At 60.5% G+C, this 16,704-nt stretch overlaps 1 protein-coding gene across 1 annotated transcript; it reads left to right on the plus strand.

Moving 5' to 3' along the window:
• Nucleotides 1-4,476: 4,476 nt before the first annotated feature.
• LOC309602320 (indoleamine 2,3-dioxygenase 2-like) lies at nt 4,477-12,036 on the plus strand (the record flags this gene model as incomplete). The annotated part of the gene is made up of 10 exons (XM_082335813.1): nt 4,477-4,569; nt 6,057-6,152; nt 6,785-6,904; nt 7,091-7,209; nt 7,568-7,582; nt 8,053-8,152; nt 8,357-8,474; nt 8,932-8,983; nt 10,831-10,979; nt 11,666-12,036. 10 exons carry the CDS (start codon nt 4,477-4,479, stop codon nt 12,034-12,036), a joined length of 1,233 nt encoding a protein of 410 aa, XP_082191939.1.
• Between the last annotated feature and the right edge of the window lie 4,668 nt (nt 12,037-16,704).

Raw genomic sequence — 16,704 nt, forward strand, 5'->3', positions numbered from 1 at the left:
GTGCACCCCCAGTCAGTTTGCAGCCAACACCCCGTTGGGCAGGAGCGTTGATCTGCTGGAGGGCAGGGGGGCTCTGCACTGGGTGAGGGTCAGCAAGGCTCAGGGCCGGGTCCTGCCCTTGGGGCACAACAACCCCAGGCACCGCTGCAGGCGTGGGGAGGAGCGGCTGGGAGCTGCCCGGCGGGAAAGGGCCTGGGGGTGCTGGTCGACAGCCGCTGGACATGAGCCAGCAGGGTGCCCAGGTGGCCAAGAGGGCCAGTGGCATCCTGGCTTGTATCAGGAACGGTGTGGCCAGCAGGAGCAGGGCAGGGATCGTCCCCTGTGCTGGGCACTGGTGAGGCCGCCCCTCGAATGCTGTGCTCAGCGCTGGGCCCCGCACCCCAAGGCGGCCATGGAGGGGCTGGAGCGTGGCCAGAGCAGGGCAGCGAGGCTGGGGCAGGGGCTGGAGCACAAGGCTGGGGAGGAGCGGCTGGGGGAGCTGGGGGGGCTCAGCCTGGAGAAGAGGAGGCTGAGGGGAGCCCTCATCGCTCTCTGCAACGGCCTGAAAGCAGGCTGGAGCCGGGGGGGTCGGTCTCTGCTCCCCAGGAACAAGCGCTGGGACGAGAGGGAACGGCCTCAAGCTGCGCCAGGGCAGGTTTGGGTTGGAGATTGGGAAAAACTTCTTCACCGAAAGGGCTGTCAAGCTTTGGGACAGGCTGCCCAGGGCAGGGGTTGAGTCCCCATCCCTGGAGGGATTTAAAAGAAGGGTAGACGTGGTGCTTAGGGACATGGTTTAGTGGTGGCCTTGGCAGTGCTGGGTTAATGGTTGGACTCGATAATCTTAAGGGTCTTTTCCAACCTCAGTGATCCTACAGGTGGGTGGTTTGTCAGGGGGATAGGGGAGGACTGTGGTGGCAGCGAGTGTTGCCCAAGTTGGGGAGTAGTTGGTCTTAGTGCTCGTGCAGGGCAGGCGGCAGCGACGCGTTTGGTGAGGATGCGGCAGCGGCGGCCCTGGGGCGTGCAGGGTGCCGAGCAGCCCTGTGCGTGGAGGTGCCTGCCCGTGCAAGCTGACTCGGTGGAGAGCTGGACCGAGTGTCACTTGGGTGAGGTGCTGAGGGCTGTCCCTGTGGTGGGCTCGGCCCCCAGACGGGGTCCATGTCTCGGCACGTGAGCCCGGAGGGTGGCAGGAGCATGCGTGGCAGGTGCCGGGGCAGTCCCATGTGAAGCAGCCCTTGGGCGTGCAGGGACGTTGGGGTGGAGGTGGCTGGAGGTGGGTGCTGCCCAGAAGTAAGCGGTGCCTCCATGGCGTTTCTTCTCTGGCAGCGTCTGGGGCCAGGCAGCGTCTGGCAGAGGGTGTCGGAGCCCAGTCCTTGGAGGACGCTGCAGCGTGGCACAGAGGAGGAGATGCCCACGGCCCCAGGCTTGGGAGCGAAGTGGCCTGCAGCCTGTGTAGTGGCCACTGTAAGCATGTGTAGTGTGTCCGTTGTGGTGGTGTTTGTTGTTCAATAAAAGGTGTCTCCGGTCTCTGAGGAGCTGTGTCATCCCTGCGGAGTGGCACCGGGTGCCAGAACCGTGCCTGGACCGGGAGGCCCCTAAGTGAGTGGAGGAGCCCTGGCTGTGTGCTGTGATGGTGTGGGCAAGGGCTGCTCCCGCCCGGGCCACAGCCAGGCGACGTGGCCAGCCCTGACTGGCGTGTGCCCAGTGTGATGCCAGGGACCGACTGACTGAGTGAGAGGTGCCTGCCAGCCCTGGCCCTTGTTGGACTCAGAGCCAGCGAGGCAAGAGGGCAGCAGGCCTGGCCATGTGTCAGTCAAGCAACGGAGCAACCAGGGCCCCGGAGAGCCTGTGCCACCCAAGGAGCACCCGTGCTGCAAACCTGGACACTTGCTGCTGACCCTGCAGCCACAGCTGGTCCCTAGGAGCAGGGTTTCACACTGTGCTGCACACTGAGAGCATCTCAGCAGAGCTGGAAAATTGCTAGTGCGATCCCAGAGGCACCGCAGCGCATCACCTACCTGGGGACACCGTTTCATCCTGCAGGAACCTGGATGCCCTCCTCTCCTTCCCCGGTGGGGACAGTGGCACCGACTGCTTCCTCGGGTCCCTGCTGGTGGGGGCAGCACTGGTGGCTGGAGCTGAGGTGCGGGGCACCGGCAGCAGCCTGAGCAAGAGACATTTTCTGCCCAGCACATCTGCCCTGGGACCACGGCTTTGCTTGGTGCATTCAGGGATGCAAGGACTGGCAGTGGATTTGCCCGTCCGGCACCTCTGCCAGCTGGGATGGAGGCACGTCTCATACCACCACACCAAAACTGCCTGGGGCAAAACAGCTCCGCTCAAGAAGCAAAGCACTCTCTAGGCTGAGGCTACAGGGAGAATATTAGTCGTACTGACAGGCAACGCAGCCCTGCGCTTCAGAGCACCCTGCACCGGGAGGCTCCCAGGGTTTGCTGCCGCTGCACCACTGTGCTCTGCCAGCGCCAGCCCTCGCAGACGCCTCCCCGTTGCCGTCCCCATCCCCAGGTGGTGAGGACTGGCCAGCAGCCCTAGAAGAGGGGCTGCGTCCCACAGAGACGCCCGTCTCGCTGTCCGTGCCCCGACTAACACAGCCCTTCCCTTCCCGTGCACCCATGGCATCTCCAGCCCCGGCCTCGGCACGGGCAGCTTTCTGCGCAGGCGGCACTCACGGTGCTGCTTTTCCCCCAGGAAACCACTGTTTTGGCAGGCCCCGCTCAGAGCACGCTGCCAAGCCCCGCTTGATGGGGGGGGACCCGCTGGGCCGCCCCAGTGACCCTCAGCCGCCGGGACCCTGCCCTGCCGGGCGCCGGGCTGGGGCGGCTCTCGGCGGCACCGGGAGGCTCACGCCATTGCGGCTGACGCACAGAAAGAGCGCGGGGCGGATGTGCGGTGCCTGCCGTGGCCGCAGGCTCCTTCCCGCTGGCGTGGGGCTGGCGGGAGGGTGGGCTCGGGCGGTGGCGGCGGAGGAAGCCTGACTCACCAGAGCAGGCGCCGGGCCGGGAAACCCTCGCGTGCCGGGCGGCCCCCTCCCCGCTCTGGCTGCAGCCCACGTCCCCTGGACAGGCACACCGTGGCACTCACCCTCACACTTGGGTGGGCTCGGGGTGCCCTGCCCAGCTCCGGCACCCCCCCCAAACAACACCCCTGCAGCCTTTCCGTGAGAAAGGCCTGCACGGTCGTGCCCCCACCTCGGGGCCCCTTGCTCCCAGCTGACCCCCAGGGATAAACAGAGGGGAGCAGGCGCAGAGAGCAAACAGCACCGGCACCACGTCGCTGCAGCCCTGCGCTTTCCTGTGCTGAAACACAGGGAAACAGCAGCCTCCACTGCGACGTCCCTTTCAGCCTCCTTTCCTTCATCTCCAGCCAGACAGCGGCATGAGCCTCGCCGGCGTTAACCACCCAACGGGAGGGGAGTTTTGCTCCAGTGCATGGCGATGAGGTCAGAAGCCTGCACGGCTGGTGCTCCGGTGCGGGCACGCTACCAGCACACCCTTCGCTACCGCCAGTTAAAACTGTCATTATGGTCTTGCACTTTATTTGGCACTGGGAATTTAATGACAACGTCAGCTCACGTTCAGTCATTAGGCAGCTTGCTGGAAATGCAGATAGGCCCTTAAGTGACGCGAAATGCAGATTAGGGAGTTTCACTCCCTGCCACGCAGCGCTTGCTTCTGTGGCAGCGGCTTTGGTTGTGGCTCCCATTAATTTATTTTGGCTGTGCTGGGCATATTGTTAGCGCATACATCAGCAGCCTCTCATGCGAGCAGGGGGCTGAGGGTACAGTTCGTGTCTGATGGAGTGCGTATCGCTCCTGTGGGGATAAATGTCCTCTGGCACCGGGGGGTGTCACACACAGCCTGGCAGGAGCTGCGGGCAGCTCCCAGAGCCACGACACACATCTGCCCTGCCAGGGCTGTACCTGGCACCTGCGGAGGCTGCAGGTCCGTGCTGCGGTGTGGGGTTCGTGGTGTGCAGGGCTCTGCAGCCTCCAGCGAGACACAGACGGTCCCCCGTTCTTGCACAGGTCCTGCAGACCAAGCACAGCGCACAGGACATGAGTTTGACAGTGCCAGGATCGTGGGGAAACCCGGAGACAGCGACCCTGCGCTGCCGCCAGCCTCGGGCGCCCTGGGCCCCTCTGATGCAGCCTCCCACGGGAGCCTGGCGCATCCCCGCAGCCCCGAGGGGAGGTCCCGGGGGCAGACAGCTCGCAGCCCCTACCCACAGCAAGGGAGCTGCCCTGAGCCTTCCCCGTCGGGAAGGGGGATGGAGATCGATGTTTGCTCCGCGACAACACTTTATCGGCAACCTTTAACCGTGTTTGCTCGGACCCTCTGGCCATTGGGCGGCCGGGCCCCGGCCCCCCCAGGACAAGGTACGCTCCCGCGGCCGGGGCGCGCGGCGCTGGCTCAGCACATACCGGGAGCGGGGCAGCCGGCGCGTCTCCGCCGAGCCAGAGCACATCTCGACCTTGCGGTGATGGAGGCCAGCGACGGCACGGAGGAGACCCCGCTGCCTCTGACCAGGTTTCAGCTCTCCAAGGAGTACGGCTTCCTTCTTCCCCACCCTCTGGTAGGAGATGGCTGCGCCACCGCGTCTGCGTGCTACAAGAGACAGAGAACAGAAAAATAGAGGGGTTGGTGAGCGGCTTTCTGGTTGGGTTTCAATGTAACGCTACTCTGTAAGTTTATAAAAAGCAATGAGGAAGGCACGTGCTTGGACCGTTTCACAGGACAAACCCCTCGCATTAAAAACGATTAAACTGGCTGCAGCAAGTGGCACCGGGGAGAGGCGAGGGAGCTTTGCAATTCACACGTTGGCCTTGGCTTTACAGGATTTCAGGGAGCACCAGGCGAGCAGTCAGACTGCAGATCTCCCCTGCTGAAAGCGGTGCCATTTATCACTGGGCTCACTTCACAGCGGGAGCGCTCGGGGACAGGCAGATACTTGTTTATCATCCATTAATTCACAATTACACAAGCTGGTGTTACAAGAGGGGGAACCAGACACAAACCATTAGGCTGGATGGAAGCTGGGAGCCCGGGCTGGCGGCGTCTGCTCCCTTCCCCTCCCCGCAGGCAGGGGAGCCTGGCAGCCCCAGGAAAACGGCAAACGCGACGGAGCGGGACGGTTGAAGGACCCTAGTCCTCCCTGGCCGGGCAATGTCCGGCACAGCCCTCCTGGGGCTGCCCGGCCCAGCGGCGAGTCGCAGCCCCGCTCCAGCCCACCGTGCATCCCCCGGCTGCCATCGCTCCCCCAATTCCCTTTTCTCCCCGGACCGTACGGCTCTCCTGCATTACAGCCAGAGCGGGGTCCGGAGCAGGAGAGTTTGGGTGTTGCCTCTCAGCTGGCCTTGACTCCAAAGAGTTTACCCAGGGCTGGGCTTATCTCCAAGCTCTCTGTTCCCTCCTGCTCCTGTCCCAGCACCCCCCGTACCCCAGCCCGGGGTTACCCTCCCCACGCCGGGACAGACAGCCTCCGTCCACCTTTGCGGTGACTCCCTGAGGGTCACGCCGGTCCCTAGAGCTGCAGCGGTGCAGGACCACTTTGGCCGCCCCGCTGCACCCCACCCGTGGGTGCGCAGGGGACGCGCTCCCCTCTGCCCCCCAAGCCGGGAGTCCAGGCGCCGGGGCAGCCAGCCCAACTCTTTCAACCAACCCACCGCCTCTAAGCCCTGTGACTTATTCCCAGGCTTGGTGCTGGCAGCACCACGTTTGCTGCGACCTGTCCCCCCTCGGCTGCCGCCTGCCCACGCCAGGATGCCCCGGGTCCCGTTTCCCACAGCCCCTCGCTATTTTGCGAAGGACGACGGTGGCAGCACGTCCCCCCGGCCCAGCACAGCCCAGGGGGCTGCGCTCTCCCCCGAGCCTGTCCCTGCTTCTTGCAGGGCTCCGCAGCCGGCTCTGCTGATCCCAGATTTAACCTCTGGACACATCTCCTCCTGCCTCAGTCCTGAGCTGCTCGGGAACCGGGGGGAGAGAGGAGACACAGCCTCGCGACACCGTGTGCTGCCAGTCTCCGTGCATATACAGCCCTCCCTCTCACCTCTCTCTACCAAGACAGAGCTGCCAGCGCCCTACGGTCCCTGGATGGAGATTGCCCATGACCTGCCTCAGCTGATCACGAGCCATCGGCTCCGCTCACAAGTTCACCAGGTACCTCTCTTCTCTCTCCTGCCTCTGGAGCGCTCTCAGACCTTCGTCTGACACAGCAGCGTCTGCTGAACGCACGGAAAAGCAAACCAACAGCAAAGCCGTGTCCTCAGCAAGGATTCACGCAGACAGGACTAATACCATGCAAAAGCAAAGCCTTAACCTTGGCACAGGAATAGCTCCTACGGCAGATCCTAGGTCGCGGCGGCCAGCCGAGGCAGCGAGGGCTGGAGCGTGGCGTGCGGTGGCAGGGGAAACCCTCTAGATGTCATGAGAGCCATGGCTCGTCCCAGCCACGCTCCCCGCCAAGGAGCCCGGGCGCCCCATGAGCCCCCCAGCCCGGCTGGACCCCGCCGGCACGCAGGGATCGGCCGCTCTCCTGTGCGTCCCGGCGCAAGGGAGAGGGACCTCTTTTTGAGTAAAAGCCCATGGTTTTCTGTCCGTGTTCGCAAGCCGCCAACAGCAAATCGGTAGCAAACCCTGCGGGTTGGGAGGGAACGGGGGCTTGCGGGGAGAGGGCAAGGGCAGGGAGAGGATTTAGGAGGGTCTCTCCCCGGCTGGCGGGGCAGCCCCCCACCGCGGGGGGCCTTGGCATCGCCTGCGGTGCCCCTTGCTCCCGAGGGTCTCCCCGGCAGATGCCGCAGCTGAGCGCCCGGCACCTCCGAGGGCGCGAGGAGCTGCACTTGGCGCATCTGGTGCTCAGCTTCATCACGATGGGCTACCTCTGGCAGGAGGGTGAGGAGGGCACCGTGAAGGTAAAAGCAACGTGGAGCAGGTTCACCTGCTCCTTGGGATCTGGGACTCATCCCATGGGAGCAAAGCCTCTTTCCTGAGGCTGCAGCAGGAGCGTGACCCCTCCTGCCTGGTTGGGTGCCCGTAGATGGGCACCTTTCAGCAGCCTGACAGTGTCCCCGTCTTCTCCTGTGCTTTGTGCCCTTCAGGTCCTGCCCCGAAATCTCGCTGTCCCCTTCTGGGAGGTCTCACAGGCCCTTGGCCTCCCTCCCATCCTCAGCCATGCGGACTTTGTCTTGGCCAACTGGAAGAGGAAGAACCCCAACGGGTAACTGGGCAAATGCCGGCAGACCGAGCGCAGCTCTTCCCAGGGTCTGGGCGACAGCAATGAGCCTGAGCAGGTCCCATCCAGCACAATGGGGACAAATGGTTCCCAAACCGCTCCTGTTCTGCCACAAAACATCATTGAAAAAGCATCACTGGGGGCCTGTCTCATGGAGAAGGTCTGGGGAAGGGTCTTGCCGGGGGGGAACCAGGTGCCTCTGGGAGCATCCCCCCGGGGACGGTGCTTCCCGCGGTCCAGCCAGCTCCTTTGTCTCCCACAGAGCACAGTCCGTTGCCGAATGATTTATAACGTCTCTCTCTTTTTCTTGTGCATTTGTTGGCAATAACTGAAATGTCTTCAGGCCTCTGGAAATTGAGTAAGTATTTAAGATGCTTATTTATTTTCTAACAGTATTAGTTTTGTTTGAATTGGCTTAGCGCTCCAACACTGCAGGGCTCTGCTTAAGTTGAACCTATCTCTTGATATACGAGCACAACAAAACCAGCTCCGTCTTTGGCACGCAAATCCCACTGCAAGAACATCAAAGTGCCGTGACCATGGCTGAACCATGGGCTGCTCTGGTCCACGCTGAGCCTGGCTGTCATGGGCCAGACGTTTAGCCCAGCGAGTGCATGGGGAGGGTCGCAGATCCCTCAAAACCAGAGCAGCCCCCCTCCCCTTCTGCTCTGTGCCGGCTTGTCTCTGTCTGGGGTGCAGCTAAGAGGCTCTGCAGCCGGGATGGTTTTGCTCCAAGGGTTCAGCGGGTCCTGGGGTGTGCGGGGGAAGCCTGAGCAAGCACCCTCCTAACCCCCACGCACTCGGCTGCTCCGCCGGTCGCCCCTGCAGGAACCTGGACACCATCATCTCGCTGCCTGGGGGAGAGAGCCTGCGAGGCTTCATCCTCGTCACCCTCCTGGTTGAGAAGGCGGCTGTGCCTGGGATTAAGGTAGGGTACCGCCGTGCCCCGTAGCTCTTTGCTCACCTGGAAAGCGCCCGCAGGCGCGCACCCACGAGGCGTACCCGTCCCCTGCAACGCTTGCTCGCGGGCTGGGGGAAGGGGCAGAGCTGGCGTGGGTGGTAGCGGGTATCCAGAGCTGGTACGCAGACATCCCAGCCTCCTCAACACTTCGTGCTCTCCCTCCTCTCGCAGGCAACCGTTCAGGCCATTCGTGCCATCTTGCAGCTCGATGAGGAGACCCTGCACAAAGCCCTGCAGGAGCTGGCAGAGGCCATCGGGGACATGAGCAAGGCTTTGAAACAGATGCACGGTAACAACAGCCTTCGGCTGGAGGGCAGTTTGTGTCTGTGTGCATTGCTGCGCACGCTTTAGCTCATTGGATGCCTTGGCGTAAACGCGCTTGCACTTGGCCCATAACGCCTCTCCGGAGGGATGGGCGGGAACAATTCAGGGGAAGCTCGGAGCTCCCAGGATGATACATGGAGTCTGAGCACCCAAACGGGCCCAGGGTTAACGTGTGGGGTGTTTTTGGGCTGAGCAGCTCCGAGCACCGATGCCGTGCTGCACGCAGCGGTGCCCCAAGGAGCCCGGCTGGGGGGAACCCACCGCAGGGAGCGGGCACCGGCACCACGCAACGTGCCGGCTCCTCCTGCCCGGGCCTTCTCGGAGCACAGATTCAGGTCGCCTCGGCGTCGGCAGCAGGGGGGAGCACAGCGAACTAGTTGCCTTTTGCCCGCAGTAACATCTATGATCTGATTTCCTCCTAGACTATGTGGATCCAGCAGTATTTTACGCTGTGATCCGGATCTTTCTCTCCGGGTAAGTGCGGTGCCTTTCCCTCCAAAGCCACCTTGTCGGCAGCTCCCGGGACCAGGGGGAGCAGGGGATGTGCTGGGAAGGGGCAGCCCAGACGGGGCACAGGGTCCCCCGGGGCGGGGAGGGAGCCGGCGCTGCGTCCGGCAGCGTTGGCCCCCAGGGCGACGCGGTCCTGCTGCCCTCGAGGGACGGAGTTCCCAGGCGCTTGATCCGCCTGCGCGGGGCCGGAGCTGCTGGGCAGGGGCTGTGGCTGGCGTCTGTCCCTCAACCCGCTTCCCTCCATCCCGCACGGGCTCCGCGCCGCAACAGCCGTAATTGTGCGGAAACGAACCATTCCTGCTCTTGGCCCAAACAGTTTTGACAGGAGGAGACTAATTTAACTTCACACACCGTACACACAAAGCTACAAAGCCAAGTGGGGTCTCTTCCCCCTGAGTGTTAAGGAAATATCTGTAACAAGCCTCTTGCTCCATTGCAATTCCATTAATTCAAATCCCCCCCAAATACTGAAAGAAGTCAGTTGGGCAAGGCAGAAACAGGGCCACGAGAGCCCAGCGCTGCGGGTTTGCCATCCCTCATCCTCCCTGCGGGGCTGGGAGCATCCCCAACTGCTCCGCTCCTGGGCTTGCCAGGGGGTTTCTATTTTTGTTTCTCTTCAGCATATCTCAGCATTCCTAAGTCAAAAGGCTCCATGCATCCTGATTAGGTTTCTCTCATTTTTTTATCCAAGCTGACCTTGTCTTGATGGTCATCAGCCTAGAAAAACATGCCTTTTAAATTCTCTTCTGCTTATAAGAACTTCCCACTAGTAAAGGTTACTATAAATACATCCCTGGGAGAGCTAAAAATATTACGGTATTTGATAATGAATCTATTTTCTCTGCATTTTCTGCAAAATCTGATCCAGCCGTCAAACAGCCTTAGCAGCCAGCACCGAAAGCTTCATGAAATGGTGCATTCTTCAGAAGGTCAAGAGATATTTTTGTGCCAGGCACATTATCTCTCTGAAATTATAACTCCTCTTTCCATTTGTGAGCGAGCATTTATCCATTTTTGCACAACAGGCGCATAAAGCCGGCTGACAGGGGCTGAGTTAATGGTGTACGGGGGGAGGCACCGATGCTGCCCCGTGCCTGGGCTTGCCGGGGACGAGCAGCTTTATGAGAGGGAGGAAATCACATTACAGCCTTGTTTTCTCCTGAAATAAATAAAGGCAGGCTGTCCTGCACTGTCTTTAAAGACATCATGTCAAGAGTAACAAGAACAGGCTAAAATCCAAAGTACAACCTTCAAGGGCTCGGAGGAGCGTTTGGGCAACTCTGTCTGCCGCAGAGGCAACCCGACTTCTCCTAATGGCCACCAGGATTTCAAGGAATTCATGCTAGGTGCCACTATTGCCCAGACAAGTGCCCCCTCGCCTCTTGCACACCCAAAGCAGCTCTGCACGTGCAAACCAGCGCAAACCAGCGCAAACCACCATGCGGCACCTGCCCGAGCCAGCACCCGAGCAGGAGATGGAGGTGCAGGGCAGCTTGTCCCGGGACCACGCCATGGGGTGCTCCCCAGTGCGCGGCAATCCCACAGCACGATCCCTAGCTCCTAGGCAAAGGATAATTAAGGATTTCTCCCTACACCTATGACCTTGTCGTGCGCCTCGACGCAGTGTGATTTCTGAGTTTATCTCGGGTTTGAGGACAGCTGACAAGGCTGAGCGAGGAGGAGGAGATCCATGGGCCGGGTCGGGAAGGTTTCGCTCCATCTTGCCAGCCCAGGGTCCCTTCTCGCAGCCCCCCCTGTTATCAGCCGCCCCACGGCCGCTCCCTGCCTGACCGCCGTGTCTTCCCTCTCAGCTGGAAGGATAACGCCGCCATGCCGGAGGGGCTGATATACGAAGGTGTATCTGACGAGCCCATGGCGTACTCGGGAGGGAGCGCGGCCCAGAGCACCGTCCTTCACGCTTTTGATGAGCTCCTGGGGATTCGCCACAGCGAGGAGAGCAGTAAGTCACACGCTCTTCCTTTTTCCTAAGAAAATAAGGGGCGGGGGAAGAACAGAGCCAGAGCGATTCCCATGGCAGTGCCCAGCTCTGCCAGTCGACGGGACACGCGCCCATCTCGCCCTCGCAAAACCCTCGCAGAGCCCGGCTGGGCTGAGGCTCTGCCCAGTTCATTTGGGAAGAAGTCTATAAACAAGGCTCTGGCAGGCGCTCCCTCACTGCTATAAATTCCCAGATGGACAGATTTTGCTTTTTACTGAGGTTATATATGGGTACAGAGATGAGGGAGCAGAGCAGGCCAGCATCCTGCCAGTAATTTAGCACATCCATTCACATAGCTTCGCGTTAGTCTGGCCCACAACAGAGTATATTTATCAGAAATTAGCAAAACCACTCTAACAGCAAAAAAACCCCAAACAACCCGAAACCAAAAGGCTGGGAGCAAGGGCTAAAACCTGCCTTTTAGGGTTAAGACTGACCCTAATGGAGCATTGACCTAATATGGGTTTTCTTTCTCAATTAATCGGCGGCACTGAGACAGAGCAGAGGGGCCCAGGAGGCTGGGCAGGCTGTTGAGTCCCTGCAGACCGCGCCAGCACCAGTGCTGCAGTCCGGCCGCTCTCTGAGCGCACCGGGGTGCTTTAACCCACTCACCCACAACTTAGTTCGTCTTTTGCGGTGTCTCGCAGCCGCCTTCCTGCACAGGATGCGGGACTACATGCCCCCGCCGCACAGAGCCTTCGTGGAGGCCATCCGCCGTGCCCCCTCCCTGAAGCAGCACGTGCTCTCCTCCGGAGACGCGCGGCTCTGCGCGGCTTTCAACCAGTGCGTCTCTGCGCTGGCAGACTTCAGGTCCTACCACATCACCATCGTCACCAAGTACATCGCCGTCGCGGCGGCCAAAGCCAAGGCTAGACGGGCAGAGCCGGGCGACGGGGCTGGCCACTCCGCAGGGAAGCCTCCGTCGGCGCTGGAGGCCAAAGGGACCGGCGGGTCCCACATCTTCAGCTTCCTGAAGAGTGTCAGGGACACCACCAGGGAAGGGATGATAAGTGCCTGACTTGCCCTGAGGGTCTGCGAGGCGCTGCTCAAAGCAGGGGCAGGAGGCCAAACGGCTCGGGTGCACGTCTGCAGTGACCTTCACCAAAAACCTCCTCTCAGCAGCCCCCTTCCCGCTCGCACACTTCTGGGACATGGGGAATGCGCTCTGGGTTGTCCGGGGAGGAGAACACTGCGGTTGATAACCCCTGAAAGGCAAGCACTGAGCGCAGCATCCTTCCACGGCACCGGGATGGGCACCGCATCCTTCCATGGCACCGGGATGGGCACCGCATCCTTCCATGGCACCAGGATGGGCACCGCATCCTTCCACGGCACTGGGATGGGCACCGCATCCTTCCACGGCACCGGGATGGGCACAGCATCCTTCCACAGCACTGGGAAGAGCCGTGTCCACCCAAGCCCTGCTTGCTGCGTCCCACCGGGCTCGCTCCCTGCGACACCCCGGGGCTCGGGGCTGCCGGCTTGGCTGGACACGGCTGGGATTTCAGGGACGAATAAAGCAGCCATTCCCTAATCCAGCCGTGCTGCCTGGCCCTGCGTCCTTCGTGACATCCCAGCGCTTTTCCATCACGAGGTGGCGGCAGAAACTTGCTCTTGGCTCTGCCGCAGCCGGGCTCCCCGCAGCAGAGGAGCAAGGGGGGAGCAGGTAAAATAACCCCCTCCTCGGGATTTGGGAGGGCTGCGGCGAGTGCTGGGCGCTGCGGGGTGCAGCGGGTCGCAAGACGGGGCTTCCCGCTGCGACCCACAGCCCTTGGCACCCAGACACGGCTCCTCTCCCCCCACACCAACCAGCCCTGTCATTTTAACACCCGGACATGGCACATTTCTTACGTGCCCAGGGCTGCCAGGCCCCTGCGGGTCCCAAAGCACCAAGGCAGTCTCAAGTCAGCAATTCTCATCAACCCTTTCAGCCTGATCCTGACACTTGGGCTGGTAACAACAAGCAGTCCGGTCTAAAAGTCAGACTCCTGATTGTCCGGCATTGCACTATTACTTGTTTCTGTACAAGACAGACAGTTTTGCCTGCTGAAATGCCTGCTCCGGGTTTGGCAGAGCTCTTACATAGCTGTGCATCTGCAGCAGGACCACAGCTACGCACAGGGGAAGCCTGCTGACCAACACCAGCTCTCCAGCCACGGGGATGATGCTGAAGTCACCCAAACCCAGCCGAGAGGGGAAAGCGGATGGGAGAAGCGAGCAAAGCAGGGGGGGAAAGCGCAGGCTGTCAAGGCTGTTCGCTGGGAGATGCCGCATTAGGGCATAAGGTTTTACTCTCCATTGCCAGCTTCGTTGCAACTCCTGATTTATTAAGAGCTCAGGATGTCACAGGGGCAAAGCTGCAACATTCGAGCACACATAGGATTCACTGTCTTAGGTCTCCATGAGCAACATGGTGCTGTGGAAGGGGACGTGGGTACATAGAGACTCCTCGAGGGGCCAGAAGGGAAAAACGCCTCAGACAAACCCATGGTCCTCACCGGGTACCGCAGCAGCCCAACACCCAGCCTGATGCCGGGTTCAGCCCAGGACCTAATATACAGGCTCCTACGATACGGACACGGCGGCAGACGAAGCAAGAGCAGCAAACGGCCCCGCAGCTCGGCCCAGCTGCCGGCCCCCCCCGCTCCCCCGCCGCACTGGGCTCCCCTCGCCCCACCGCGCTGGGATGGCTGGGCAGATCTTCGCGGCGCTAAAGCTTTTTTCCTAATGCCAGGTGCCCAAGATGCCCTTTTACAGTGAGAGCGCACCCCCAAATTCCTTGGAATCGGCATCTTTAGGGAAATCAGGCCATATGCCTCGGTGTTTCGCCTGCCCAGGTTTTGCTGGCACAGCCACCAGGGACAGGTTTCACGCCCAGTCAGTGCCTTGGTGCAAAAATAGCTCTGGCAGTGCCACTCCTCCTGCACTATCGGAAGAGAGTCAAGGTCCTTTGAAACGAGGCTTCGTTCCCATACGGGCAACAAAAAGCTCAGCACACAGCAGCTTCAACTATTAAAGCTCCTTGCTAAATTTTATTTTGTGCCCTCTTTTGAAAGGCAGTCTTAAAACTGGGGCTTAGGAGAAGATATCTTCAGTAAACAACCTATGGGAACATGTCAGCACCTTTAAATCTTTGCCTGGCAGCCCTCATTCCACTCGATCTTCATTTCTGAATAGCTGCTGCCTATTTTATGTAGGAAATATTTCATTCTGGTGATTGTCCTGGTCTATTACATTTCAGACCATTTCAGGAAAACAGCAAACTTAGAGGGGAAAAAAAAAATAATAAGCACTCTGGCTAAATGAAAAATCCAACTGGGACTCGCCGGGAGCTGGTGCAGGCCGGGGCTGCAGGGGGACGCGGGGGCTCCAAGTGCCCAGCCCACGCTGGGCAGCAGCGACGCCAGCGTCGGGAAGGGGCAGAGGGGCCCCGGGGGGGTTTTGTTGCTGCTGCAAACCCTGGCGAAGCCCCAGGGCCCTGCCCCGCGCACGCTGGCCCTGCTCGGCAGAATCACAGAGGTGCTCTAACTCAGGAGGGAGATTTGTGCCGCCTTGGGAGAGAAAAGAGGAGCTGGGAAACTGGAGGAGAGACGCCGGAGAGAGCCAAGGGGGTACCCTGCACTGGTGGGCACGCTCAACTTCAGCAGATGACTTTTGGGGGATGAGGAAGGTGCCTAAAAACTGCACAGAAACAGCCAGACCATGGCGTTCCCAGGTCAGCAAACTACGCAGCAAGGGCTCACCGCATTTGAGTTCACTTTACCAAACACTTTGTCAGAGACGCGTGCAGCGGCGGCACAGGCATTAATCAGATTCAGCTCCTTTAAAGTCGGATCCAGGGAGGATCCTGCCGCGCTCGCAGCACCCAGACAGTGATGCACAGTGATGCACAGACCCTTCCCGTCTCTTCTCTTGGCAGGCTGGGACAGCTGCAGCACGAGAGCTTTGATTTCTCTCTGTTCCCAAACCACTGCTGTCTAATATTGATCACAAGATGCAGACATCTAAGGTCTTGGGTGCATTATGACTGGAAGCACATTGCATTTAAATAATTTACGCCTACGCCTAAAAAATGCCACTATACGTTTGAGACTTACACGGTGCTTGGCATTCATTTTGCATGCTGCCACCAGGAACCGCGCTGCGATGGACTGCGGGCCCGCGGGCCCGCTCTGCCCTGAAGGGTTGGTTTCGGCAGGCGCTGGCGGAGCCCGGGACGCGTGGGACGAGCCCAGCCCCAGCTCTCCATCACCTTTACAGAGCCACAGGTGTAGCAGCAATGTTTGGTCTCTGCTGCTCTGGTCCGCTGTGCCCTGTCTCAAGCCCCCAGCCTTTCCCCAGCCAGCACCCAGCCCTCGCGGGGCGGCACTGCACGTCTGCCACCCGCTGCGACAGGACAACCTGAGCCCGCAGGAGACCCGAGACACCCTGCACTGCTCCCTGCAATGGGACGGACATTTCTGCAGCTCTTTAATAAACTGAATGTTTTTTCAGCAAGGGGAAAACAGCAAAAGAACTGCTGCACCCCAGACCTCAGCTCCCAGAGGCACTTCTCCGCGGTTAGGCTGGGATGGTGCTATCTGCCTGGGCTCCACACGAACGAGAACGGGATTTTGCACCACCTCCCCAAAGCCGGCAGCATCTGCCGGGCCAGCCGGGCCAGATGTCTGCCAGGGAGCCGATGCAAAACCAGGAGGGATGTTGCAGCCCTCGGCCACGACTGGAACGGCAGCTACAGACCCAACTTAGCACCACCCACACAGAAAACTATCTTATCACTGCAAACAGAGGCCCTGCCCCTGCAGCGCTGATGCACACATTTCCATTGCGACTCTGCAGCTCGGGAGCCGCCCGGCAGCCCCGGCACGGCACTCCGGGCCCCGTTCTGGGGGTGTCCACCTTCTTCTTGGCTCCTCGTTACCCCCTTTTATTAAGCAGAGATTTGCCCCGGGATGTCTGACGGGATGGAGAAGGAAGCCCGGTGCGCACCCGAGGTGGCGGGAGGAGACCTCACCTGGGTACACCTTCGATGCCATCAAGCCTCACGAGAGCCGCGGCTGGCCCCGGGACCTGCCCGCAGCACGGTGGCCAGGCCTGCCCGCCAGCCCTGCCCGCCGGGCTCCCCTCCCAGCCTGGCGGCCGCCATCCCACCCACGCTGCTTGCTCAGACTTTCCGTCCTTCTCCTCAATTGCTTTGGCCTCTGGTTCCCTCCTCGCCTTGCCCGGGTCTCACCCAGGCGTCTACTGTAGCAAATCTGTGCAAAAGTTCCTGAGATGCCTCCGGGCACTCGCAGCCGCTTTCCTGGCGGCCGGCCCCTCTCCCCAAGGCATCTCACGGTCCCCAGGCAGACACAGCCAAGCGCTTTGCTGCACCTCCTACTACCACTTTTGTCCCTGTGAATATTTGAAATTGAACAAGAATACAAACATTTGGATTCTAGACACTTCCCAACCCCGACCTTGCTTATCATACTTGGCTCTGCTCCTGGAACCGGGGCCAGAAGAGGCTCTGAACGATTTAGGTTATTTAACATGCTGTGCATAGATCAATCTCGCTCTCCCCTCTAGCCACAGGTTTCCCTTTGTGGTTTGCTGCACACTTATTATGTCCATCAATATCCAAGTAATTAAAATCCCCCATTATCCGGGTCCTGGCAGCCTTACGAGCTCCTCATAAGCTATAAAA

The sequence above is a fragment of the Platalea leucorodia genome, assembly GCF_965183815.1.
Source record: "Platalea leucorodia genome assembly, chromosome: Z".
NCBI lineage: Eukaryota > Metazoa > Chordata > Aves > Pelecaniformes > Threskiornithidae > Platalea > Platalea leucorodia.